The 27,913-nt window shown below is 39.8% G+C and overlaps 1 protein-coding gene across 1 annotated transcript; it reads left to right on the forward strand.

Annotated features, from left to right (window-relative positions):
- Window positions 1-103: 103 nt before the first annotated feature.
- Window positions 104-27,913, forward strand: USP10 (ubiquitin specific peptidase 10). The gene is made up of 14 exons (XM_015810537.1): window positions 104-137; window positions 9,686-9,754; window positions 10,172-10,232; window positions 11,109-12,110; window positions 15,624-15,715; window positions 15,951-16,060; window positions 16,535-16,590; window positions 17,283-17,386; window positions 19,366-19,465; window positions 20,227-20,398; window positions 23,019-23,184; window positions 25,301-25,445; window positions 26,395-26,460; window positions 27,591-27,913. Exons 1-14 carry the CDS (start codon window positions 117-119, stop codon window positions 27,776-27,778), a joined length of 2,352 nt encoding a protein of 783 aa, XP_015666023.1. The 5' UTR covers window positions 104-116; the 3' UTR covers window positions 27,779-27,913.

Genomic DNA, 27,913 nt, shown 5'->3' on the forward strand with positions numbered 1-27,913 from the left:
AGCGAGTGAGCGAGAAGATGGCGGCGGCGCCCGCCGCGTGAGGCGCTGAGGGAGACGGCTGAGCCCGCCGCCGCCGCCGCTGCCGCCTTCTCCCTCAGCCGAGGGGCCGGGTCGCCATGGCGGTCCACAGCGCGCAGGTAAAACCGCCGTGGGCCCTCCCGCCGGGGCGGGAACACGCTGCTGGGCCGGGCCTGCCCGGTGCCTGCAGCTCCGCGGAGCCCTTCGAGGCCCGGCGACGCTCGCGGGCGGCGGAGGTAGAGGAGGAGAAAGGGGCCCGTCCCGGCCGGGGCTGATGGGCGCTGTGGTGCTGGGCGGGGAGGGGGCCGAAGCGGGCCTCCCCTTCCCCACAGGGCCGCTCAATGGGGCGGGCGGAGTGGCTGCAGGGCGAGGGCGAGGCGGGCCCTTCCCGACACCCCTCCGGGGCCCCCGTCGGAGGGCGGTCGGTCGGTCATGGGGTGGGGGGGCTGCCCTCTGTCAAACGGGGAGGCGGGCGGCGGAGGAAGGCCGCTGGTCGGCCCCTGCCGGAGGCTCAGCAGCCGGGCCCGTGGAGGGGCTTCCGCGCAGGCCCCAGTGGGGCGGCCTGGCCCGGCTCGGCTTCCCACCTTCTCCGCCCGGGCTGTCTGTATGGGAGGACTCGGGTTGGGGTTGTGGAAGACGGCCCGCCGGAGCTTCTCCTTCCCAGGGAATGGGGGGGGGGCTGCCGTTTGCCTTCCGTGGTGGTGGGGGGTTAGCTCCCAGGCCTGATTTTCCTTGTGGCTCGGTTGTCTTGCATAGGCTGGGCTGTGTCGAGCTGAAAGTCCAGGTAAGGGTGAGGATTGGAGTTGGGGGGAGGTAGGGGTGTGTGTGTATACAAACATGCGCATACACATTAGCTCAGTATTCACCTATTCACACATAATGCATATGTATTTGTGTGAATAGGTATGTGGGGGGGTGTATTCACACACTGATCCAATGCTCACACACACACACACACACATATACATACATACATATACATACACACACTACACATACACACACACATGCATATATGTGTGTTATGTATACACACAACCACACTAATCCAATGGTTGCCTCTGCATACATACATGTGTTATATGTAGGTATACACACAATCTCACTAATGCAATGTTTGCCTATATGCATGTGCACATGCACATGCAAATACATGTGTGTTATATGTATGTATATACACACAACCACTCAACTCTAATCCAATGCTTGCCTATATGCACGCATACATGCACGTTTGTGTGTATATACATACATACATATATATATACACACACACATACATACACATATACATATACATATACATATATATATATATATATATATATATATATATATATATACAATGTATGCTTTATGTGTGTGTGTATATGCACTCAACCGTTCTTAACTAATTCAATACTCGCCTATATGCACATATACATGCATACATATAAGAAAGGGATGATGAATAGCTTTTGGAGGAGAGCTGGTAATAAATTTATGTTTTTTTATAGCAGTGTATTAAGGGCGAAAAGGAGGATAATAATTTTTGGGTATGAATAGAGATAGGACAGATTTTTGGCATCTTCCCTTTTTATTGAGCAGAACATTTTAGCATTTGCTGATGGCTGGGGTGGGAAGGTTTTCTTCATTTGCTGACTCTTGTTTGTTCACAGTTGTAAGTTTTCAAACATGCTGTTAGGAATGCAGTCGGAAAAGTTATTGGGATGCTGTATTTTAAAGTGATGATATGCTGTTTAGGTAATGAAGAGGGTTTTTACCTCTTGATTTGGGTGTCATGAAAGTGCCTCATGTCCTTTTGATTTTTATGTGGCATTTTTGCCTGAAGGATGAGATGTAAAACATACTCCAAAAAGCAACTTGGTTACATTCCTATTTATAATAGTCAGGAAATACATAGTTGTAAAAAAAATAAATGGTAGCTGTGCTGTCTTAATTTATGGAACTCTGGAAAGTTTACAACTTTTGTGTATCGCACCTCATGAATTCTGCCTACTCAATTTAGCAAATAGAACTTCAGTCTTTATGTTTATTTGTATATGTATACTTAAAAGCAACACTTTATAGAATGTTAGCTGGCCATGTCAGTTTGGACTAAAAGTTTCAGGATTCTTCCTTGTTATTTTGTTGATGTCATCAAAGTTTTGTTTTTAATATAAAGCGCTACATCAGTGCATTTAAAAAACCAAAAAGGAGTGCAGATGTTTTGAAGTGGTATTCTCATGATTTCTGCTTGATTTATTGTTTAGCATTTCAATATAGGTTGCATACTTTGTTCTTAGGTTTTATTTCTGATTTTTGCATAGGAAGCTAAAATTGAATGACTTCTTGAAAAGACAATCAGTTTGGCTCTGGGAGACATGCATTTACACATAGCTCTTGCAAATCTATGTAGATATTGCATTTTCTTGGTGTCACTTGCTGAATTGATCTAATTAGTTGATGCCTATATTTGTATACACAAATCTTATATATCCTGTACTTAAATTTCCTTTTTGGTGTTGTAATTGAAATAGCAATAACTGCCAGCCAGTTAAGCCCCAACTTCATATATTGCCTCTATGTAGCTAGGAATCTGAATTGTGCTTATATCTACCACGTGCTGTTTGTTCTGCATTGTGAATGAAGCAATAACAACTTTTGACATTACATTTGTAAGAGTGGCTTGCTCCTCTAATTCTTAAGACTACTACACCATTGAGTAGATCCTCATTCAATTAAATATGTTTCAGTATTGATTGTAACTCTCATCATGAAACACAGGAGATCCTCTACTTGTGTTATTGTGAGTAGGAGAAAGTTTTGTGGTTATCTTGCTTCTGATTTTCAGTGTAAGTAACAGTGACTTTAAAAGGAGTAGAAAAAAGGCATTTCTTTTTTAAAAAAAAATTGGACTGTATTTTAAAGTTAGGGTGCATTTAACTTCTCCAGGGAAAGATGTCCAGGTTGTGGGCTTTTAAAATCAAATTAATCTTAAAAGTGATTTTTCAATACCGACCCAATTTTGTGCAGCGCTTAAAGTGTTAGATTTTAACAGGAGAAGGCAAAGTTCACAGTACTTTTCAGTAATAAAGTTCACCATATAGCCTTGGACAGCACACTGAGTATAATCCATTTCATAGAGATACATTAGGCATTATGTTTTTAACTGCTAGTCCTAGTATATATATGGAGGTAGTTTAGGAAAAACTGATCATGTTTTAATGAGTGCTTAGTTTCTACCCATTTAAGGAATAACCGGTGAAAAAGAATAAGTGATTATATTTTGCTTTTTGAAAGGCTGGAGGCATTGCTGTGGGACTAGAAAGTGAAAAAAAATGCTTAATTTGCATGCATGTATGATATCGTAGTTGCAACAGTCTCTTTAGGGTCCCTTTAAAGATGCAAGGATACTACTTACTCTAGTATGAGAAAATATAAGGGCAAGACATTTTAAGTTTTTAAACGCATATTGCATTGATAATGTTACTATGGGTAATGCAATGTCTGGGAGAAAGCAACCAAGCTCAAGAGAACACCAAGAAACCCCCTCCCCCCATTTGTGGTGAGGCTATTTAGTATCTGGAGCCTTAGGATTGGTGTTCTGTTCCTTAAAATTACCTTGTAAATTGCTTCAAAAAACATACTGGATTTTTTTATTAAAAAAATAGTAATTATATTGGATTTTTAAAAAAGCACCTAAAAGAATCTGTTTCTAATCTGCGTCTACAGCATTTCATTTAAGACCCAGACTAATGGATAATTTTTCATCAGTTGCTTAGGGATGCTATACCTATTTTCCAGGAAAGTGTGTAATCTTTTCAATTCTCCAGAACTCTTCTTTTTAAACTTTTGGTTGGTCTTTTCAGTAATAGTGGGGGTGGAAATAAAAAATAGAAAATTAGCAGTTTGTAAATGACTATTACTATATTTTATTATGAAAATTAGCTTTTAATAGGTGCTACATTATTTGTAGTAAAGCTTATGAGGCCTTTCCTGTCCTAGTTTTGGGATGTATTGGACCAGAAGCATATTTTCAAATCCTGTTGGAATATGATCATATATTAAATTCATGTCATTTGTTGCTTCCTCTGAAATGAGTAATATGATATGCTGGACTGCCTGTTTGTTAATTTAAAAGCTATGGTTTTGATGCAGATACTTGCCTTAAAACCACTGTATACTCATGGCATGAATATTTGTGCATATGCACATATATTGTATGTATGCATTTTATTCAATTCAATGAGAAGAATTATGCTAAAATTAGCTTGAATTCTTACACTATATTAACTAAATCATATCTGTAGGGTTCTGTCATTTTGCTATTATAAATCTCTTAAGAGTCTGGATTTTTAAATTTCTGCACATTAAGATGTGCCTGAACTTGAAGCTTCTGGCAGTTCTCTTACACTACATATTAACTTTGTTATTCTACCTTGGTAATAATTAAATAGTGTATAGAGTTTTTTTAAAGAATGATAAAACAAGATTGAGAGCCAGTTTGATGTAGTGATTAAGGCATCAAAAAAGAATCTTGAAGGTTGTGAGTTCCAGTTCTGCCTTAGGTATAAATCAAACTGGGACAGCCAGTCTCAAACCTAATTAGTAGGCAATGGCAACTGACTTCTAAAATCCTACCAAGAAAACTGCAAGGACTTGTCAAAGTAGTCTCTCTAAAAGTTGTGTGACTTTGTTTAAGGTACACACACACAAAAATAGTAATGATAACACAATTATTTTAACGGAAGCAAAGTACTAAACTCTTTTTAAATGAAAATATTCATATTACAATCTGCTAACTGCAGTTGTTGAAGAATGTTTTTTTCTTTTTCTTTTGGCAGGCTGTTTAAATAGAATGTCTAGAATATAATTTCCTTGGAATTTAGGTTACTTTTTTGAAATTAGAATTATGGTGACTTAATTCTTTTGCAATATGTTTTTTTTAATGTAGATTGCAATCTACAGAGCAACATTTTGATTTAGAATGCAACGGTAGAAAAGGTTGTTTCTCACATAATGTTCAGCCAAATTCTTTCAGCCCCAGGCTTCATTCTGTGACAGGCTTGTTGTACATACAAAAAATGGCTGAGCTCTCACAAAACTGCTGCAGCTTTGCAAGATTTCAAATGTGATTTCAGCAATTTGGGGTAGAGTCAGTATATCTTTTTTGGAAATAAGCAGTTACTCTGGTATCTCTAGGCAGTGTTGTCAACCTCAGTGCCAAGCTGTACTGTACTATAGGTTTATGATGCAGAAACTCATGTACAAGACGTCCTCGACTTACAACAGTTCATTTAGTGACGGTTCGAAGTTATAACAGCACTGAAAATAGTGACATGGCCATACTTAAGACTGTTGTGGTATCTCCGTAGTCACGTGATTTACATTTGGCTGTTTGACAACTAACTCACACAATGGTTGCAGTGGCCCAGGGTTCATGTGATCCCCTTTTACGACCTTCTGACAAGCAAAGTCAATGGGAAAACCAGATTCACTTAACAACCATGTATTGATTTAAGAACTGCAGTGATTCACTTAACAAATACGGCAAGAAAGGTCGTAAAATGGGGCAAAATCACTTAACAAATTTTTCACTTGGTAACGTAAATTTTGGCCTCAATTGTGGTCGTACGTTGGGGACTACCTGTAGTATGTCAACGTAGGATGCTTGTCTCAAATCACCATGGCTTGTTCAACAAACCATGACTAAACATTCTGACTTAGCATATATGGATATATTTTAATGGTAGCTATAACTAACTTCTCAAAGGAATTTTGTAAATCAGCCTTCATTTAAAAATAAAAGGTGTATGGAATCATATTGGCTTGATATGATTCCTCCAGATAAGTTTGATAATTTTTCCTGGTTCAGCCTTACCGTAGAATTAGCATTATAAAATGTGCATTTATGGAACATGCTTTCTGCAGAATTATCTGTGGTGAGCTTCTATGGCTAATACATATATTTAAGTTTCAGCTTACTATAATATTACTTTTTGCTTATTGTTGTCAGGGTTTTGTTTTCCTTTTTACAGATCTTTGTATTAGAACTTTCTGGCTTTGAGCCACTGGATTATAATCATTTGTCACTTTAATGCTGTTTCAGCAAAATAGATGGTGAGTTTGAAAGACCCAGATTGCTAGACATGCAGTTTTTTTCTCTCCAATTGAAATAGTAGATATATGGCTGTGTATAATGCTTTATATATAACCATTTAGCCTAACGCTCAGCATTTAAATAGCAGTGGTGTTTCACGGCATGAGAACTTTTCTGTTTTAAAACACTTCTGTAATTAGAACCAGAATGTTTTCATTTCCCTGTGCATAATTTGTAATCCTCAAAAGAAAAACTTTGTAATTTTGTGGCAGTTGTGGAACTGGTTAGCTGTATGGGAGACCAAAACAAAAATCCTTTCAACATTGTTTAAATCATAAATGCAATAGTTAAGGCACCGTTTGACAAGTACCATTGTTCTCGGTTTCAGCAGCATGTGGCGATGGGAATTTGTTCTAAATATTTAATGTATAACTAGCAGTAAAAGTGTTTTTCTCTGACAGTGTCATCCTTCCATCCCCATCATAGATGGGTGGACTAATGTAATTAAAGTCATTGTATATCCTTTCTCTGAAGCAGTTTATTTAGGACTTGGAAAGAGATGTTCTTATTCTGCCTTGTACTTAATAAATTGTGAAGTGTGTTTGTCCAAGGTGAAGGCAGAGAGGTTGCTGGTAAATGGACATCAGGTCCTATTTCATTGGTGAGTTGATAAGAGGCTTTAATTGCTTGCTATCTGATTAAGCTTGAAGGTGGACTGGACTGATCAAGACAAAAAAAAAGAATGATTGGAGGAACTGAGTAACATGTCTGACCGTGTAGACTGCCAAAATCCAAACCAGTTGTCTCCATCCTAAGGTGCGACCATTGGGTTAAAATAAAGGTTTCAATGAATGCCATTGTTTCAAAATATTGGGTCTCAGCTTTTGCCTTAGTGTAGTCTGATCTGTGACACCCAATTTTAAATGGGCTATTTTGGCTGGAGATGATTTTAGCTGAGAAGTATTTTGTAGGAAGTCTTTTATTATTCCCCAGAAAACACCAAACCTGCAATACTGTCTGTCCTTGGGGAATTGTCAGATAAAATAGGCCACAAATATTTAGACTTCTTGTCATCGTAGTTGCCACTTCTCCAGCAGGATTTGCAGGTTTTGGAAGACATTAGCGCAATCTTGTAGATACTATCTGCCTGGAGCACAGTTTCATTCAAGAACTAAATTCCTCCCACTCCTTGTCTTTGTCTTTTCATCCTCGGATCATCCTGTTTGGATTATTATGCTGGAACAAAAGGCATTTTTTAAAATAAGTTCTTATATTATGGATTTGCTTGGGTAGTGATTCAAGCAGCTTCCTAGATGACCTATTGGAATAGCCTGATAGGAGAATATCAGTGGGTTTTCCCCTTTTCCACAGGCAAGACCTTTTGCAATTGGAAGACATGAATTACAAGTAATTTCAAAATGTGGGCGAGTACACAGCGGTACAGATTTCTTTTAGAAATAACAAATGATTGCTGCCTGTCCAGAATGAATGCATATAAAGACTTACTGGGAGAAATAGCAAAATAAATGGTTTATTACAATAAGCTAATAATTTAGCTTATTGGTGTAAGTAGCTGGACATATGCCTAGGCTGGAATAAAGGAATTGTAAATTGGACTGGATTGTTCAGAATAGTCTGCTATTGTATTGTAGTAGTGTATTGAAAGTAAAACTCATTCTGTAAACTCTTCAGATATCATCTAAGCACAGCAGGAAAGGCATTCTTTTTCAGTCATAGAATTACTATGCAGTGAATAGTAAAGATGGCTTGTGGAGTGGTGCAGTCAATTTGTCATGTCAGGATTTTGCTACTTTATTCTGCTGCGCCTGTAAAATAGACAAATGGCAAAGAGGGGACGGGTTGTTAACAGAATAGTCTATAGCTATGTAAGGCAACTGTTTTAGGATATTTTACATTACTACAGGTATTCCTTGCTTTACAATCACTTACTGTTCAAAGTTATGTCAGCACTGGAAAAAAATGACTTACAATATAGGTGCTCGCATGACTGTCGCAGCTACCCTGCAGTCAGGTGATCATGAATTTGGCGACCATTTGCACATTTACGACTGTTGCAGCATCTTGCAGTTACGTGATCACTATTTGCCACTTTCCCTGTCAGCTTCTGACAAGCAAAGTCAGTGGGGAAGCTAGCAGGAGGTTGCAAATCATGGTTACCTGAAGGTCATTTGCTTAATGACCATGGCAAGAAAAGTAGTAAAATCAGTGTAGTCACATGATAATTTATGACCATGCTGCTTAACAACAACTTTTCCGATCCCTATTGTGGTTGAGGACTACCTGCACAGGGTATTTAAATGAAGTTTGCGGAACTATTTCTCCATGTTTTCCTGACACTTATTATGGGCTGTATGATGTCTTTGGGATTGAATAGCAAGGAGCCCATTCTCAAGCAGATTTGAGCTGTTGGAAAGATGGTTTTCGTGCCTTGCCTCTTTGTGAAGGAATAATCGTGGAAGGATAAATGTTACACCCTAAATATAAGCTAAGAAAGGGCAGGGGTAATGATCGGTTCATATTTTGAGGCACCACTTCAGCAAAGTGGTAAATTAAACATTTAAACCTTTAAGAGGAATGTCTATATAGGAATAAGCGGTAACAGCATTTTAAATGTTGGTTGTGTTGTGTAACTTCATCTAATACATCTCAGGTTACAGTTCAACAAGTTGTGCTAGTTCTTGTAATTTGAAATGTTACCAGAGTATAGTATCAGTTGAAATTAGGTTTGATTAGTGCTGTTGAAAATTCATTGAAATATGAGAATGACTTTTGGCATGCTTAAGTTGTCAGATTGCTTTGAGTTGTTGGATAGTTGATACCTACCAGCTGCTTAGATAGTCCTTAATGGATTAACCAACGCTTTAGACTGGATTTCCAAACCAATTTTACTTTAGCCCAGGTAATCCTCGATTTACGTCCCCAATCAGGACCAGATTTTCAGTCACTAAGTGATGCAATTGTAAAGTGACACATCTTGTGTGGCTGCATTACATAATGGCAACAAACCCTGTTGCTGTCATTAAGCAAATTTTACCAGTCATTAGCTGAGGACCCACCCCAAGCCAAAGTATTCCAGGCTTGGTCCCTCCCAGCCCTGAGCCTCAATTACATAAGGGGCTGTCTCCAACTCCCCCCAGCTGCCCATCTCTGCCGTTTTGGCTGCCTTGTGCACTGTCTTGCAGGGCAGCAAGCAGCCCCAGAACCTCGTGGCTCTGGGGGTGCTTGGTGCGCCCCAAGAAGCAACCCCAGCCCAGATCCCCACTGCCCTATGCCCCATTAACCCAGCTGACTTTAGTACTGGTTTTTAGACTGTAGGTGCAGCCTGGTTTTCCAGAATCTAAAATATTAAGATTGTAACTTGAGTTACCTCTTACGACTTTGGACACAGAGCTGGGTAATTGTCAGCTTCTCAAGATCCTCTTAATTTTCTGGGAAAAGGACTGCCGAAGGTAAGGTTATTTTAAACTAAAGGCAAGATTTTATGGTACCCTGTGCTGAAGAGCCACAGTGTGTCAAGATACTATTGAAATTCATAAATTACTTACATTGTGTTTTATTTTTCAGTATATCTTTGGGGAATTCAGTCCTGATGAATTTAATCAGTTTTTTGTGACCCCCCGTTGCTCTGTTGAGGTAAGAACAAATTTAAAAATTTAAAAAGCGAAGAAAGTTCTAGTTCTTATAAAGAGCAATAAATCCTAAGCACTGCCATTGTGCCCTGTTTCAGTTTAAATTTTACAACATTGTTTTGTCTATTAAACATAATTTTCCTCTGATAAATCAGATGTATAAATTTCTTTTAACCGTCTCAGTAATAAAGGCCACTGTATATACTTCAAATAATTCAGGAAAAGCCCTATGTTTTCCTATTGTATAGAAGAAGAAGCACATAACATTCAAGAGGAAAGAGATGGGGATAGAATGTAATGTGGTTGGCTACTATCTTAACCATGGTTTAGATTTGAAATGCTTTGATTGTATCATTTAATAAACAGATAACTTGCTGGTGTTAAAATAATTTCCCCCAATTCTTCATTTATTTCTATGCAGCTGCCTCCCTACAATGACACCATTTCATGTGGTCTTAAGTCCACAGGAGAGCTCCATGATGGTAAGAAGCCATTCCTTCTTCACCACTGTTTTCCCAAACCTTTTGAAGTCCAGTGTATTGCAGGTTCGTTATTTGAGTTCAGCTTTGGGGATTTGGATTACTTTGCAGCTTAAGCTTACTAACCCAATTACCAGAATTATTCCTATTTTATAGTATGCTTAACTAATAGTTCATCCTACCTTCTCACTGATCCTTTGAATAGTTTTATTTTAAATCGACTAGGTATCTTGAGCCCTTTTGGGTGTCCATGATAATTGTTCATAATTTGGAACTCCCAAATCTTAAAATTACTGGATTCTTAGTTAGGAAACCCATCTTTGAAATTGGGAAAAATGGAAGTGACCTTTTATATAATTATTGTTTGCTTGTTGAGAGAGAGAAAGAATATTATTTGAACAGGGAAAGAAAAATATTTAAACTGTTTTACCATAGGAAGTAAACAAAAATATTGTTAGGTTGTGTTCTTTGATATATTAGGAGTAATATATTTAGCTTATAATTAATTAGTTTCTCACCGGGCAGAATTCACACTTAGTACTGAACAGCATAGAGCAGTCTTGTGCAATTACCGGTACTCCAAAGTGCACTCTTCTGCCTCACCTCCCTCCCCCCTGTCTCATGCATTCGCTCTCTGTATGTGTGTGTGTGTGTGATCCCAGTTAAGATATTTATATTAAATCATTAAGGAGGTAACTGATAATTAACACAAGATTATACTTATTTTTATTGTGATTTTCTAAAGATCTGATTTGAGCTAATTATTTGTATTTGCGCAGCTTTTTTGCATGCATTAAATCTAAGCTTTTTTCTGCCTTATTCATTTTTCCTCATCTTCCTTAATTGCTATGTATTATAACATTTTTTCCTCTCTCCTAGGAGAGGAATATCAGAGAATTGAATTTGGTGTTAATGAAGTGATTGAGGCAGGTTCATCTGTGCTGAATAACAGCGACTACAGTATTTCAAGTACCCTGAATCCTCAGGCACCAGAATTCATTCTGGGTTGTGCGCCAACCCCCAAGACACCCAGTGATGTCCTTGGCGACACCAACCACAACTCCATTGACTGCCAGTTCAGCGATGCTTCTCTTGCTTTGGATAATGGTTCTAATGCGGAAAGCGACAGTTTCTCTGGGAGCCTTGGACAGCGGGAACGCAAAAAGAAAAAGAAAAGGCCCCCTGGATATTACAGTTATTTGGAGGATGTCAGCGACGGTGTTCCTGTTGAGGCTTTGATAAACGGACATGCCGGCTCATCCAGACTTAATAGCATCAGCATAGACGATGTAGACTTTGCAGGTGATGTGCCAAGGACTTGTAACAGCCCTGAGAATTCTGTGGACTTCAATAGTGAAGCTGTGTCGGAGGATTTGGTTTCTAATGCTCTAGATACGACCAGAACTACAGGAACGCCCGAAGTATGCAGTGTTACTAATTTGGAACAGTCTTGTGTCTCCTCTGATCATGAAAGAGACAGCCCATTAAGGACAGCTGTTGTGCAGCCTTGTACTGAAACTACTGAAAACCTTGGTGTTACTAATGGGCAAACACTTGAATGCTCTAGCGAGGGCACAACTGCCAATGGGGTCGACTTGCAGACTGTGGAAAACATTGACTCAGACCAAGCTAAGCTGGAGGATGCTTCCCCTTCTACCGAGGCGGTCACCCCGGTTCCAGGATCAATTGTGGTGAATCAGCCTGCAAAATCATGGGCAAGCCTGTTTCACAACTCAAAGCCCTCGGTTTCCACACCTATGGCTTATGTGGAGACTAAGTATGTCCCTCCTGCCGTATCTCCCGTGGTCCCTGAGAAACAGGTTGACGTGAAAGAGGGGCCCGTTCCAGTTTCTGAGGATCCTGTAGCCATAAAGATTGCAGGTATCACTCGCTCAGGTTTGAGCCGAAGATAAGTGAGGAGAATTGTGTGGTGGAAGGACATGGTATTGGGTTTAATAAGAAAATATTAAAAAGATTCCCAAAGGTGTTTTTTTTTTCTTTGTTCTTTCCTTGGAGATGTTTTGCATCTCATCCAAGAAGCTTCTTCAGTTGCGGCTGAATGGTGGGGAATGGAATAACTGAACTGAAGAAGCTTCTTGGATGAGAAGCGAAAGGTCTCCAAGGAAAAACAAAGTCCAGTTGCCTTTTGAAAAAAAGCACGTTTGGAAAATCATGACCTGGATGACTGAGAATCTCCATAGACATATTAAAATAGCATTAGAAGGAGTGCTCACTGGTTGCCTCATTTAGCAACCATTCGAAATTACAAGGGTATAAACCCTTCTAAAGCATTTAATTGTGGGGGAGTCTGTAGCAATCTAAAAGATTGCGACCTTCAATTCAAGTAGGATTAATGGAGAATCTGGAAGTAAAATTGCAAGTTGCAGTCACGTAATGTCTCACTTAACTAACTCAGTGATTTGCTGTAGTAAGCCCATTGTGGTCACATGATTTTCGGCTTAGCGACAGTTTTATACCCCCAAGTGTAGTTCCTAAATGAGGATTGTGTGTAATTGAGTGTTACTGTGATACCACATTGCTACGTTTTTAGTATTCTTTTGAGTTGATAAGTACACTATAGGTCAGTGATGGCGAACCTTTTAGAGACCGAGTGCCCAAACTGCAACCCAAAACCCACGTCTGTATAGTCGGGTGCCTGGTGGGCGTGGCCCATTGGGTGGGCACCGCCCATTGGGTGGGCACGGCCCATTGGGTGGGCGTGGCTGCGGTGCTAACGGCAGACTGGGTGGGACTAAAAAGTTCAATCAATCAATTCCAACTTTGCGAGATCTTTTTTTTTCCCCGTGAAAAGTTGAAATTGATTGATTGAACTTTTTTTTTTTTGCACACGGCGGCGGAGGCCTAAAGCGAAAAGGTTTTATAAAACCCAGCTGAAGGCCTAGGACTGGGGCGACGGCGCGCGTGCCCACAGAGAGGGCTCTGAGTGCCGCCTCTGGCACCCGTGCCATAGGTTCGCCACCACGGCTATAGGTGTAACTTCTTTCTAGTCCTGATGTTGCGTGGACTCTATCAGACATGTAAAATCCCCATTTTTTTCACCCACTGTCCTGATTGAAGTCTAGCCCCTTTCTGTTCTGAAGGACTGAACTCTGTTGGGAAAATTGGTTGAATAGAGTCTCTCTGATCCCCTTAAGAAAAGCGATTTAACCACTTGGTAATAGACAACAGTGAAACACTGAGTTGGAAAATCAAAGCTTGCCTGGCCCACTTGGCCTATTGTGAATGAGTGACAGTAGATCATACCTGTCTCAATTTCCTCTTCAGTCAAATGAGTAAACCAATGAGAAGGCATTAGCTTAGCTTTCCCAAAGCTGATATTTATTGATTAAAATTATATGCTGCTTATCTCGCCTAGAGGTGGTATCTTCCAGATCGGATAGAATTGCAACTCAGAATTCCCAGCTAACCAGTCCATGGAGTGGACCCAGTCTTGTTGGAGCAGGGAGAGGACCCAGGCCACTTGGGAAGGGGAGGGGGAAAGGGAGGAGGCCCACCTACTGCTGGGCCTAGCCGGGGAAGATTTCCACATCCTGGTGGGTGTCAGGCCTCCCAAGGACTTGCCCACACCCTGAAGCAACCCTGCACAGTTACTTAATGAACTGCAGTGGGGAGGACAGGGATTGTGGTTATTGAGCAAGGCAGTCATGTGGATGTCTTGCTTAACAACCATGATTTACACCCAAACGTCCAGGCTTAATTGTTGTAAGGGTTACCTGTAGCTGCCAAGTCTTCATAAAGTAAGATTGGTAACCAAAGTACAGTAAAATAATTATATCATCCTGGACAGTCTTCTTGTATAAGTTAACTCTGCCTGGTACAGAAAATAATAGAATCTTGCCACAAAGGATGGGTTTGCCAGTGTTGACTGAATTGCCTAATGTATTTGCCATTTAACATCCTGAGCTTGATATCGATTCCAAACCGTGAGGAATAAAATCTGGTGTGCTTCAGATACGTAAAAATAATAGTGCTTAGTCACCCTTTGTTCCTAGGCTGATTTTCTTTATCTTGAGTAAAATATCCAAAAGTAAATTGCATACAATACTGGTGATGGAGTGCACAATTGTCTGCAACATATTCTCTTGTTTTAAATTTAACAGTTTGTCTCTTTAAAATTTGGCCAATTTTAATTTCATATTTGTCGTGGTTCCCACAGATGAAACTCTTCAAAAGAACTTCGAGGCATTGTTTACCTTAAAGAATCTTTTATTCGAGAAGCAAAATATCGGCACTACATAGTTAAAGCCAAAAACTGAATTCCCCTCCCCTGAGCACAAAGTAACAAAGCACAATTCGCTCCTCCAACTAACAGTCATAAATCACATTCCCCAATTAGCTTGAAACACAGGCTCTCTCCATAGTTCTCCAGCCAAATGTTACCAACTCTGGGCTCAGCAACCTTGAGTTCCCACGGCTTAGTTTTTTGTTGTTATGACTAACTGGACTCTCATCCACATCCCCTCCTCCCAGCATCAATCAGCTCTAAAAGTGAAAGAGAAAAATGAATGCATTTCCATCTGTTGTCAAAGCAATAATACCTGATGTTAGCAGCATTGACAATATTCTTTATATACTAGTAATCTAGCAGTGGTATTGTACTAGTTGGATAATCCCCCCCCCCCCAATGTAGACTATAGCATTTTAAAAATAGTACTATTAGGTTTGTTTCCTGCTATTCAATCTCAAAGGACTATGTCTATAATAAAAATTGTACATAGTAAGTCTTCTATTAAATATGATTTTATCAAATATGTATTATTGGGACTCTTACTGCTAGTGCTGGTTGAAGAGCTTTGAGGTCAGTAAGGGTCTGATTCTTCGAACTTTGTGCCACCAAGGAAGCTTGCCTAGCCTTGCTTAATGTCTAGTGCAACTTCAGTAAAGCATTTCAGAACAAGACTGAATATTTGATCAGATAAATACAGTTGTGACACAGTCCGGTTTTTAACGATCCTTGATTTTGCTTAATGGTTATTGTATTAGCTGGGAAGTAATGTTTTCATACTCCTGAACATGTATGTAATTAGAAAGAAATGGCAGTATCTAATCATTTTCCTCCAAGTGCCCTTAGAGCAGTTGTAATGGGAATATTTAGAATAAATATAAATGCATTGTTAAGTAATAAACAGTTATGCTTGCACATTCTGTTGAGCAGCTGCTGGTGAAGTTCTGCGCCATGTATGGGATACCGTTTTCCTTATTTGTAACTCCATACCAGTAAAGCATAGCTGTAGTAGGCAAGAAACAGTGATAAATTGCTTTCTTTGACCACAAGGGGATGCTGAAATTCTGTTTTTCACTTTCCCCACTTGATTTGTGATGGCTTTGAGCAGGCTTTTGTTGATGTCTTTGAATTTGTTTTTCATCTGACAGAATTACTGGAAAATGTAAAGCTAATACATAAACCAGTATCCTTGCAACCACGAGGGCTGATCAATAAAGGAAACTGGTGTTATATCAATGCTGTATCCTTACCTTGAAAATGTGTTAACCATGTTTGTTAATATCTTGTGTTTCTGAAGTACTAAGGATGAATGGATTTTATTACAAGTAGCATTAGCCAGTAGCTGTCATAATAGCTACTCGGTGGCTCCCTTGTACTATAAAAAGTAATGTGTATTTTATTCCAAAGGCTGTCCGATGTTTGTATAAAACGCATCTAGCTATTTGTTTTTATGACTCCTTAATGCAGTTCTCTAGACACTGCAGGCTTTGGTAGCTTGCCCTCCTATGTATCATCTAATGAAGTCCATTCCGATGTTTTCCAAAACACAGAGGCCATGTACTTCTACGCCAATGATCGACAGCTTGTAAGTATATCCCATCAGTTGATGCTGGGGGTTATAAATTGATCATCTACTCTTTTTAAAAATCGGAACATTTTAAAGTTAGAAATAGGTATTTAATGTTACCACAATCATTATGATCTCCACATGCAACAGTAGAAGGCTCGTCTTTTGGGATTTGGCAATATCCTAACTTTGGTGTGAGAAGAAAGAAGCAGTGCATAATAATTTTGCCCAGCTACTGTGGGGAAATATAAAATACTGGCCATATTCTGGCAAAGAAAATGCATACTTTTAATTGTCTTGCCTGAGGAAAAGATATGAAATACATACAGAATGGCATTCTGAATTGAGATTTTGATGAAGCAGGCAGACACTGAATGTTATAAGAACATTTGATCCTTACCGTTTCCCACACATCATTGGATTGTTGCACAGGTATCTCTGTAGATAAAGCCAGACTTATTGTTTCTGAAATCAGTTTTCTTTTCTGTTTAGTGTCCGCCTAATGAACGAGTTTACAAACATGCCAGTCCCCCCTAAGGCAAAACAAGGTAGGCAATTAAAATACCAGCATCTATCCTACTTACTACAAAAGCGGAAGGAGTCTGGAGAATGTAACCATTGAGCTGAACTAGCTAGAAGCATGTCTTAGATAATGTAAAGCAGCACAAATCCAATCTTATTTGTGAAGAAAGTATGATGATGATTTGCTTCTTCTGTATTTTTAATATACTTGGTATACGTTGCAAAACTGAGTGGAAGACAACCTGTTGAACCTGTTGTGTTCTGTTGCATTCTTACATCATTTATTCTGGTGAATTAATAATCTTCTGCCTTTCTGCCAAAAAAAGGCATCTGTCAATAAAAGAATGGATTAAGAAACATGGTTCCCAGCAAAAACTAACAAAGACTATTTTAAATATTGGTGTTTGTGGTTCTGTACGGATCTCCTGTCTCATATCTTCTACCCAGCTCTCTGGTGTAGGCATTACCAACATGAAAGTCTTGCAATAATGCCACTATAATATGGTGGCAATACTAACCAAAGAAGTTAGCCTTTCTTGTTTTTCATATATTCATAATTGTTCTCCTCTTTTGATGGTTATAGCTTTAGGTAACACATTTATGGTATGCTTTTAGTAAAACATTTAAGAACAGTGAATTGAAAATGGATCACTGTTTTTGTGTCATCATATACTCAAGCAGCTGGCTGTTAGAAACTTTTCCTAATTTTGGGTTGCAGCTTTAAGTGATAAAATTGCACGCGACATCAGACCTGGAGCTGCCTTTGAACCCACGTACATTTATAGATTGTTGACCGTTATCAAATCCAGCCTGTCAGAAAAGGTGAGGATTCCCCACGTAAGTAATGCTGCTGGAGCGGAATTTGAATCGTGTTTTAATATGTCTTGTTTTATTATCCCTCTCTGTCTAGAGCAGAGTTCCCCAACCTTTCAGGGCTGGCGGCCCGGAGTGGGGGGGGGGTGAGGTTGGGAGAAGAAGGGATGGTTTTGTGGGACCGTGAGCGCTTGCGCATGTGGTGCTGCAAATACCCACGATGCTCATGGCGACGCTCACCTGAGTGGGGCTGCAAAAGCTCAAGATGCGGCAACATTCGCGTAGATGGGGCTGTCCACGCGTGCACACACACATGCTACTGGTCAGCCACTCACCCGGCCCGGTGGCCAATAGCCCGGGGCCTGGTAGTGGGACGCCGCCCACAGGTTGGGGACCCCTGGTCTGGAATATCCAGATAATATCAGACTGAAAGAAACAGTTACAAGAATAATATCTTAGTTGCTGATAAGATTCAGAGCAGATCAACCATAATCGGTATTGTGTCAAATACAAGGTACTACTTTGTCTGCCAATCTTAGGAAACAGTAATTTAATTTCAGCGTTTCAGACTTCATGAATTCAGAATCAAGAGAATTGATTAACATAAGTTGCAAGGCTAATTGCTTTATTAATGTTTACCCAAATCAGCGACTGATGATGCTCATGTTTCTTGCTCACAATTTCTAAATATTTCAGAAAGAATTAGTTCCCTTTATTAGCCTTTTTCATTTATCTTTTGTTTTAAATTTGTTCTTATGTATTATATTGTTCTTACTTTATGACTATAAACAAACTTTGAAACTATGTCACTGTCAACTCCCCCCATCCCTCAACTTTAGAATTAAACTGCTGAAAGGACAATACATAAGAGTCTACGCTGGTGTTCATGTGAAATGCATATGTGGAAGGGAAGAAGTGGGTTATGTATCATAATGTTTATTACAGTCAGAAGATCTGAAGAGGGTTATATAAAGCTTTAGCAATTGGTACACGCAAACATTAGCCCTCAATTCCAAAATGCTAATGCAAGTAGTCTTGACTTACAACTACAATTGACCCCAACTTTTCTGTTACTAAGTGAAACATTTGTTAAGCGAATTTTGCCCCATTTTACGACCTTTCTTGCCACAGTTGTTAAGTGAATCACTGCCGTTAAGTTAGTAACACGGCTGTTAAGTGAATCTGGCTTCCCCATGGACTTTGCTTGTCAGAACGTCGCAAAAGGGGATCACGTGACCCCGGGACACTGCAACCGTCATAAATACGAGTCAGTTGCCAAGTGTCTGGATTTTGGTCATGTGACCATGAGGATGGTAATAATGGTCGTAAGTGTGAAAAATGGTCATAAGTTACTTTTTTCTCTGCTGTTGTAACTTTGAACAGTCAGTAAACAAACGATTGTAAGTTGAGGACTACCTGTAGGTTCTTTCTGATGGAGGCCTTATCATATTAAAAGTTCTCAATGATGGAATGGATCTTAAATTTGTTCAGTTTATTACAATTAGTACAAATATCCGAACAGGGTTTTTAACCCTTTGAGTGTGTCCAAGGAGGAGGTGATATGAGGCTTCCATGTGTTCCTTCTGCTTGGCTTAAACCAGTGTTTCTCAACCTTGACAATTTTAAGGCATGTGGACTTCAACTCCCAGAATTCCACAGCCAGCATTGCTGGCTGTGGAATTCTGGGAGTTGAAGTCCACATGCCTTAAAATTGTCAAGGTTGAGAAACACTGGCTTAAACTCATAGGCATTCGGTGGAGGAACTCTTTAGGGTTGAATTAGCAATGCATTCTGGAGTTGGAATGCAACCCCCTCCCCCCCCCAAAAAAAACCCCTACCCATTTTAGAATAGAATTTGGGAGAATAATGGAGCTAGGTGTACCCCTTTGCCTTTGGATCATTAGTGAGATCCTGAGCAAATCTAGGCAGCTCCCGGTCTTGGAACAATGAGTGACTGTGAGTAACCTAATGCAGAATCATTTATGCAGGGTAGACAAGAAGATGCCGAAGAGTACCTAGGATTTATTCTAAATGGCCTACATGAGGAAATGCTGATTCTGAAGAAATTGCTCTCTCCACATAGTGAAAGTACGTTTTCGAAAAGCCAATTAACATGTATGATTCTCCCTCATATATAATTCCTTTATATCTGCTGCATAAACACTGTGTGTCATGAGTAGCCATTATTTTTCTTCCACTATGTAAATTGTGATTAATGATTTTCCCTTTAGTATGAAGTAATTGCTAAAAAAAAAGCAATTCAGATTAAGTATTGCATCTGCACTGCCAGTCATAGTCAAGGCAGGTTCCTTTCTTCTCCAGTCTCTTTGGGAAATCATTTTCTGTAATTCCTCACTGCTCCGTCCCTTGGCATGAAGTTTTAACAGTAGTTAATGTAAGAAACTTATCTTTTAAATAGATTTAAATGATGTATTTGGCCAGAAATGTAACCATATTCCTATGCAGAGATATGCAGCCTTCAATCACTCTTAGCCCTGTTTTTCAATATCCACCCGCTTCCCAAAATCTAGTCTCTGCTAAGAATAATCTTTCTGTTTTCTGTGGCTTTGGGATGAGGGTTGGAGGTGTGTGATTGTGCATTTGTCTCTGTCCCTACCCATTGCTTCCATCTCACCTGTATGACACCCAATCATTTGTCCTGAGGAAATGTAGCCCTTGAATAAAACCATTTGTTTAGAAAAATCAGCATAGAAGCCATGCTTTGTTTTGCACAGAAAGTTTCTTTGATGTCACCCCGCAGCCAATTTCAAAACAAAATGATCCTTCCCCTTCATTATGTGGTGAACCTGGGCAGGGATGACAGTGTCTCCTTTGTCCTCTAAAAACAGTTTCCAATGGCCCAGAGACCCAGCTTGTAAATGAAGAGGATGAACAGGAAGAACAAGGTGAAGGCAGCGAGGACGAATGGGAACAAGTCGGTCCACGTAACAAATCTTCTGTCACTCGACAGGCAGATTTTGTCCAAACCCCAATAACAGACATATTTGGTGGGCACATAAGGTATGTTGTATTCTAATCGTGTCATTATTAGCATCACGGAATAGAGTTCTGTGTTGCTTCTGATATATCAGGGTGTGATGTATGTTGACATTTCTGAATTCAGTAGTAAGGACAGCAGTGTGAAACAAAAATGATTGAAAAGGTACAGGGGAAATAAACCTCAAGCAATCAACATGCACAAAGGAAAGCAGGAACCCCAGAACTGTATAGGATGGGAGCATTTTAGGCAGGAGAGCATTCCAGAGTATGGGTACCACTGCAAAGGGGGTCCCATCAATTAAAAGAATATAAAAATGAAAAATCAAGTTGAAAGATGAAATGAAATAGAATGAAACAGAGCATAGTTTGCCATTTTCGATAAATGACATTTGAAAAACTAGATTTGTGTACTTTCAAAATGCCTTTTGTATATTTAAACTGACAGTAGTTGTTAACGGGTAAGCATGGTGTCCTATTTTTACATCCAAAGCAATTAAGATGAAACGGAGGGATTCCTGTTTTCTTCTTTTAAAAGAATGTCTTGTCAAAGGAGAGAGCCACAGAGTTCTATTCCCACATGTGTTGTCTGCTTATGCCGCACCCATCCTACTCTACAAAGTAGGTCACCACAGAAATAGGATCTTTCATAGGGATATTGGAAAGCGTTTTTTGTGAGGCCAGTGGTGGAGATAGGAATTATTTGCTTTTTAAAAAAAAAACGTCAAAACTGCTGCATTTTTCATGTCTTTCTCAGAAATGATGAATTAGCATCTTCCCCTTCCTAGCACAGTTTTAGGGCCCCCCTGAAATTTGTGGGAAATACTATTTTCCAATAGTAAGTGGATGTTCAGATATGTACAGTTTTGCAATACCGAAAGGCATTTTTGATAGCTATAATACATTTCAAACAACAAATCTATAAAAGAATTAAAGTCATGGAGAATATTGAGCTTCTATAAGAGCACTCACAAAATAGAGTAAACCTTCGCCTGGTAAAAGTCACATAACATTTAAGACTATCTTTACTAATTGCTTAAAAGCTGATTTCCAGATTGACCTCTCAAGGGAGGAAACTCCAGAATCTATCGAGGCCTTTTGACATCAGCCATACTTCAGATGACAATAGAGTATGGTGTGATCTCAGGGGACAGGTAGAAACTTGTAGGATTCAAAGTTGATTCTGTAGACCTTGGAGGCCCACACTCTTTTCACGCAGAGAAATGAACAGCATATTAAGTAGAAAGTAAAAGCAATATTAGAGTAATACATTCTAAATAAGAAACTCCTGCAAACACTATAATGACAGCCTCAGTCAACACCAGTTTCGACTTTTGTACACTTTTCAGAGCAGATCCTCAAATTGGCCAATTTTTAAAGAGAGACACGAAACTAGGTTGATAAGGGAGGGGAGGCTTTATTTTTTTTAAGGTTTAGCTCCAGGTTGGTCCACTGATTAAAGAAAAAACAGTGGTTCCAGTTTTGTGAAATGGGGGCTTGACTTTGTTTGTAATATATCAATTTAAAAAAAAAAAAAAACAACCATAGAAATGATTTTCACCTGCATTACCCACCACAGGCGCTGTAGGTTTTTATTACCCCTTCTGTGTGCTTTGTAAAAACATCTCTTGAAATGCTAATTTAAAACATGAGTCCTTGTAAAGGCGAACATAGTCTAATTTGAATCAGCGACAGCTTCCCTGCTATTCAAGGCTAATGAACCCACTTCGGTCTGAATAAATAACCTGGCAGTTCATACAGTGTCACAAAGACGACACTAATGTAACTGAATAGGGAGAGCAAGTTGCCCTTTAGAAACAGTAGCTGTGCTATTATGAGGGCTTAACGTGGATCAAGAAAGAGTTGCTTTTTACCAGGAAATAAAGATGCCCCTGTACAAAAAGGTGGCTGTGTATGAGCATTAAAGAGACAGAGTTTTATTGAACTGGATTACCTTGGCTTTATTCAAAATGTCATGTAATGCATGAACTTAAGCACGTTCAGTATGAGGATATGGATATACTGAAATCTTTGATGGATCAGAAATAGCAGTATGGTTGAAGATCTCGGAATGTAGAAAATTTCTTTTGCAGCTCTAAAGAAAAGGAGCGAGGAAGGAAACAACAGTCTTCAAGTGTTAATCAGCAAGTGACGAACTTCCCATTTTTTTTCATCCCATTTCTTGTAATAGGCTCATTAAATCTTGACTGTGTCTTTCCATGAAACCTAAAGTTGTGACTTTCCAGATAGAAAAAAATGTTGTGTTGGTTCTAACAGCTGATCCAGTTGTGGTGTTTGTATCACTCAAAGGTTTTGGGGTATCTTCCTTTCAATGCACATCACACTGGATTTTTTTTTTTTTTATAGAAAAGTAGGAATAAATTTAGCGTAGGGGATGGCCAGGTTGAGTCTGAGGGAGAGGTCAAACGCTTCATCAGTTATGAGTCCCTGCTAATTTCCCTTGACCGTTAGTAGTTCAGATTCTTGTAGAGAGCTTAAACTTAACAATAAATCTTTATAGACATACCTGGATCTCCTGATTTCCCTAGTGCTGGACATTTGGTGGTTACCTGTCTTTCCAGGGTTCAGTAATTAAATAGTTTTCAGAAACTCGTCAACACTTCACTCTTCCTCGTTTCTTTAGGTCTGTGGTTTACCAGCAGAGTTCGAAAGAGTCTGCAACTCTGCAGCCATTTTTCACTCTGCAATTGGATATCCAGTCGGATAGGATACGTACCGTTCAGGATGCCCTAGAGAGCTTGGTAGCAAGAGAATCTGTTCAGGGCTACACCACAAAAACCAAGCAAGAGGTAGGTGTTTTCTGGATAGTAAAATATTTGCTTATCCTGCTTGGTGTTGTACACAGAGAGTCCTCGACTTAACGGTCACAATTTGAGCCCAAAACTTCTGTTGCTAAGCAAAACATTGGTTAAGTGAGTTTTGCCCCATTTTGCGGCCTTTGTCACAATTGTTAAGTGAACCACTGCAGTGTTAGCAACACGGTTATTAAGTGAATCTGGTTTCCCCGTTGACTTAGCTTGTCAGACGGTCGCAAAAGGCGATCACGTAACGACGGTCATAAATATGAGTCAGTTGCCAAGACTTTGAATTTTGATCACATGACCACGGGGCTGCTGCAACAGTCGTAAGTGTAAAAAACCGGTCCTAAATCACTTTTTTGTGTGTGTTGCTGGAACCTCTTGCAGCAACCAGCAAATTAAACGTCCTGCTGCTTTCTTATATTGATTAGCAAAATTCATGCACAGTTAATGGAACTGTTATGCGTCTTGTGGTATTTTTCCACTGCAGCAGATTGGCATATTAACATAATCATTAAAAAAAAAGCCTTAATGCAGGAAGCACAAGAAATCTTTGTAAACAGAGTGATGCACCACATGCTAGAAAAAAAAGTTGGCATTTCCACACTGTTTAAGCATTCAGGAGTTGGGGGAGGCCATCTGCCTGGAAAAACCAGAGTGAGAAATATGTTGCCTTGCAAAATGATGTGTGGGCATATATAACCTGTCTGGATTTTCTGTCTGACACTTGTGGGAGGGGTGGTGGGGGAACATCTCCTTGTTGCCTGAGAAGCCTCCTTGTATGGGGAGAAATCCTCCACCTCCTTTGGATTTACCATCTACGTTTTGCTTGGCTTGCCACTCACTTTTGGGGTTTGCAACATAACGTGGTTTTAGTCTTCTCATTTATTTGTAAACTAAAATTTGCAATTATGGTTTCCAGAAAAGAGGATGTTCGCTTTAAGGTGCTAGTCTAGTCTGATTTATGTGTTAGTGTCCTGTCTGAGAGGAGCAGACAAGTCTCATAATCATTGGGGGGGGGGAAACCCCTTAAAATCATTGTGAATGTTACGCCCTTTAACTTTTGCACTTTGTAGCATTTCTTAACATTTATTTGTTTGTTTGATTTCTATAATTACCCATCTCAGTAAATGACTCTGGGCAGCTTACAATTCAAAACATACATTACTATTAAAAATTTAAAAACATTTTAAAACAATAAAAGCGCACATGTACCGATTAAGCTTATAGTTTCCTGGATATAATACAGAAGCAGTCAATCTCTTTAAGCTTGACTCAGTGATTAATTTTTAGCCAGTGCCAGGAAGAAAGAGTTGACCGTATGAAAATTAGGCTAATTGCAAGCTTTAAGTGTACTGTTTCTGGGTAATCTAGAAAACAGCTTGCTTTGTCCTGATTTGGAAATTTCCCAGCTGACCTCAAATTCTGAACTCAGCTTAGTTCCAGAATATCTATACACTTTTTTTTTGCTGTTGTTTTGACAAGTCTTGGATGAAAATTCAAGGGAGTTATCCATAATTTTATCCATAATTTTTCTTTAGCCTTTTGTTACACAAATGTCCGACAGCACAAAGATGATTCTAGTTAAGGGACCTGAAACATTTGAAAAGGGCACACACTGTTTTGTTTTGTTTTTTAATAGAGAAAATTCAAATTTATGTGTGCTTTTTGGAAGAAAGTGATATTTTGCTTCTCTGCCTTTCTCCTTTTCTGAAGGTTCCTTTTGTGTGTTTTTTATTGTTTTTTAATTGTATGGAAATGACAAACTGAGCTTGCTCCCTTATTTATTTATTTTGCCATGTTTGTGTTCCATCCCAATCTTTAAGGACAGTATACAGCAGGGGTAGTCAACCTTGGCTCTTTTATGACTCGTGGACTTCAACTCCCAGAATTCCTGAGCCAGCTAAGCTGGCTCAGGAATTCTGGGAATTGAAGTCCACGAGTCATAAAAGAGCCAAGGTTGACTACCCCTGGTATACAGCAACATGAGGATCAACAGAGCCATATAATCCACCGGTATAAAGTATCAATTGCCAGTTGGATTGATTTTGACAATCGTATTAGTGGCAATGGAGATTCAGTTAAAATTCTGCTTTTTCTCTGCCAGGTAGAGATTAGTCGAAGAGTAACTTTGGAAGAGCTGCCTCCTGTCCTCGTTTTGCACCTCAAGCGATTTGTCTATGAAAAAACAGGGGGGTGCCAGAAGCTCATTAAAAACATTGAATATCCTGTTGACCTGGAAATAAGTAAAGGTGAATTTTGTGAACAGGGCAGCTTTTTTCGTTTACTGCTTTGGTGTAGCTTTTTAATCATCATCCTTTTCTCTCTCTAAAAGTTTCTCATAAAACATTTTCCTTGCAGAAGTTCCACAGTTATCAGGCCTCAGACATTCTTTCTTGGCAGGCTAAAAGTCTTGCAACACTTTAATTGTGCCATTTTGACAAGTGTAATCTTTAGTATCCCCCTTCCCCCCCCCCCAATATTATAAATCAGCCTTAAACTTTTCTCAACTTCTAAATTACTAGTGTTTGTATGGATATTGTAGCTGAAGTGAGCCAACACACTCTCCATCTGCTTCCCAAGTCACTTTTATATTACTAAAGTGTAACTCCTACACAGGCATCCCAAATTACGTGGCTTCTAAACGTGTTTTGCCTGAAACAAAAACCTACCATTGTCACATGCCAAGACAACCATCTTGTGTGCCAAATTGTTTTGCATTGAAACAAATCCCATATGTTTTGTTTGTCCAAATTTTGGCTGAAATCAAGCCCTTCTGGCGTTTAATGTTATGAGGCGGGGGTCTCCAACGTTGGCAGCTTTAGGACTTGTGGACTTCAACTCCCAGGATTCCTCAGGCAGCCATGCTGGGAGTTGAAGTCCACAAGTCGTAAAGTTGCCAAGGTTGGAGACCCCTGTTATGAGGCAGGTGTGGCAAGGTGGGTTTGCTCCTTATCCCTCCCTATCAAGTGCAAAACAGTTAAACTAAAACTCCCTGGAAGAATCTTTGCATCTCTTGGGCCATTGCAGCTGAATGGAGGAGCTAACGCCAGCACACTCTTGTCACCCGCCCCCTCCTTGAGACTTCACTGGGTTCACTCCTGTTCCTTGCTTGATTGCATGTGAAAAAGAACAGCCAGAAGTTTTTTGGGTCTTCTAGAGGTGCTAATTCACCACATGGTTTGTTGTGTACTGTTTCAGAGCTGCTGTCACCAGGAGTGAAAAGTAAGATTTTTAAAGGCCAAAGAACCTACCGGCTCTTTGCAGGTATGTGGTCCTACCTCGTTCAGGTCAAGAATTTTGACGGGAAAAAAATCATTTTGGTTTCTTTCCTTCCTAAATTTAAAGTAGTTGATAATTGTACAAGCAAAAGTTTAGAATTGTGAAGTTCCAGGACCTGAAGTCAAGTTCCTAATTAGATCCTATTCTGTAAATCAAAGGAACTAATTAAATCGTTCTAGACTTCCCATTTGTGAAGGTAAAAATGTAACATTAGCAGTTGGAGCTATGGATTGGGAGAGAAAGTTGCTTGGATTATGGTTTGGGCAGGAGGATATTTCTGAAATGTAATCATTTCTTAATTACACAAATTGGGTGATTGCACAGCTGCTACGAAGAATAGCTGTCATGTCCTCTCAAACACTCCAGAGGGGATCATTTGTAAAAGGGATCCTCCTTGGTGAGATAACTTATGCAAGCAAGAGATAATAAGATTTTTTCCCCCTGCCTCTAACTGCTCTGTAAAATCACCACGTGTTAAAGAAATCACTGTGGTTTTCACTAGCCTGTAGCAAACACGAAGGAAGTTTCAGGGAGAGATGAAGATTTATTTCACTTAGCTAAAGAGGAACAAGATGCTAGACATGGCTCTTACATATCTCAGTGCATCCTTGGTCACGTCTTCAAATCTTTGGGCTCATGCCTAGGTATGGGAATGGTGAGGGCCATGCTGCTGTTTCTAGAAGTCCTCCATATCAACATACTGAAGTGATGGCAGAAATGGACCAGCCTCTAGACAAAGATGAGCAACTATGGCAACTTTACACTCTGTGGATTTCAACTCCCAGAATTCTGGCTCAGGAATTCTGGGAGTTGAAGTCCACAGGCAGTAAAGTTGTCATAGCTGCTCACTCCTGCTTTAGACCAGGGGTCTTCAAATTTGGCCCTTTTATGACTTGTGGACTTCAACTCCCAGAATTCCTCAGCCAGGCACGCGTGCCTGGCTGAGGAATTCTAGGAGTTGAAGTCCACAAGTCATAAAAGGGCCAAGTCTGAAGACCCCTGCTTTAGACCAACCGGCTCTTTTTGCAACTTGTCGGTCCAGCTTTGCCTACCCATTTCCCATTAACAATTGTGTTTTTTTTTTCTTGTTTTTTTTTAATTTAATGTCTTGGCAGTTGTCTACCATCATGGAAACAGCGCAACTGGTGGACACTATACTACAGATGTCTTTCAGATTGGTCTTAATGGCTGGCTGCGCATAGATGACCAAGCTGTCAAAGTAATTACTCAACACCAGGTGGTAAAACCGTCAGCCGAGCGCACAGCCTACCTCCTGTACTATCGCCGAGTTGACCTGCTTTGAAAACCTCCAATCTTCTGCTGTGTTTGCCAGATTATCTGCTTTCTAGAATGCCAACTCTCTTCTCCTTTCTCCTTCCCCTTTTCCTTTTCCGTGCTCTTCAGAGGCCACCTTTCTCCTCTCCTCTCCTCTCCTCTC

This window comes from Protobothrops mucrosquamatus, unplaced genomic scaffold (assembly GCF_001527695.2).
Source record: "Protobothrops mucrosquamatus isolate PMUCROS unplaced genomic scaffold, P.Mucros_1.0 scaffold_38, whole genome shotgun sequence".
NCBI classification, from domain to species: domain Eukaryota; kingdom Metazoa; phylum Chordata; class Lepidosauria; order Squamata; family Viperidae; genus Protobothrops; species Protobothrops mucrosquamatus.

Bases quoted from the DNA above. Each gene is read 5' to 3' on its own strand.
- USP10 (XM_015810537.1), top strand. From the start codon at position 117: ATGGCGGTCCACAGCGCGCAG. The intron at 15,716-15,950 runs GTATCCTTACCT...GCAGTTCTCTAG, and splicing joins ACTGGTGTTATATCAATGCT to ACACTGCAGGCTTTGGTAGC. The intron at 17,387-19,365 runs GTGAGGATTCCC...TCATTTATGCAG, and splicing joins AATCCAGCCTGTCAGAAAAG to GGTAGACAAGAAGATGCCGA.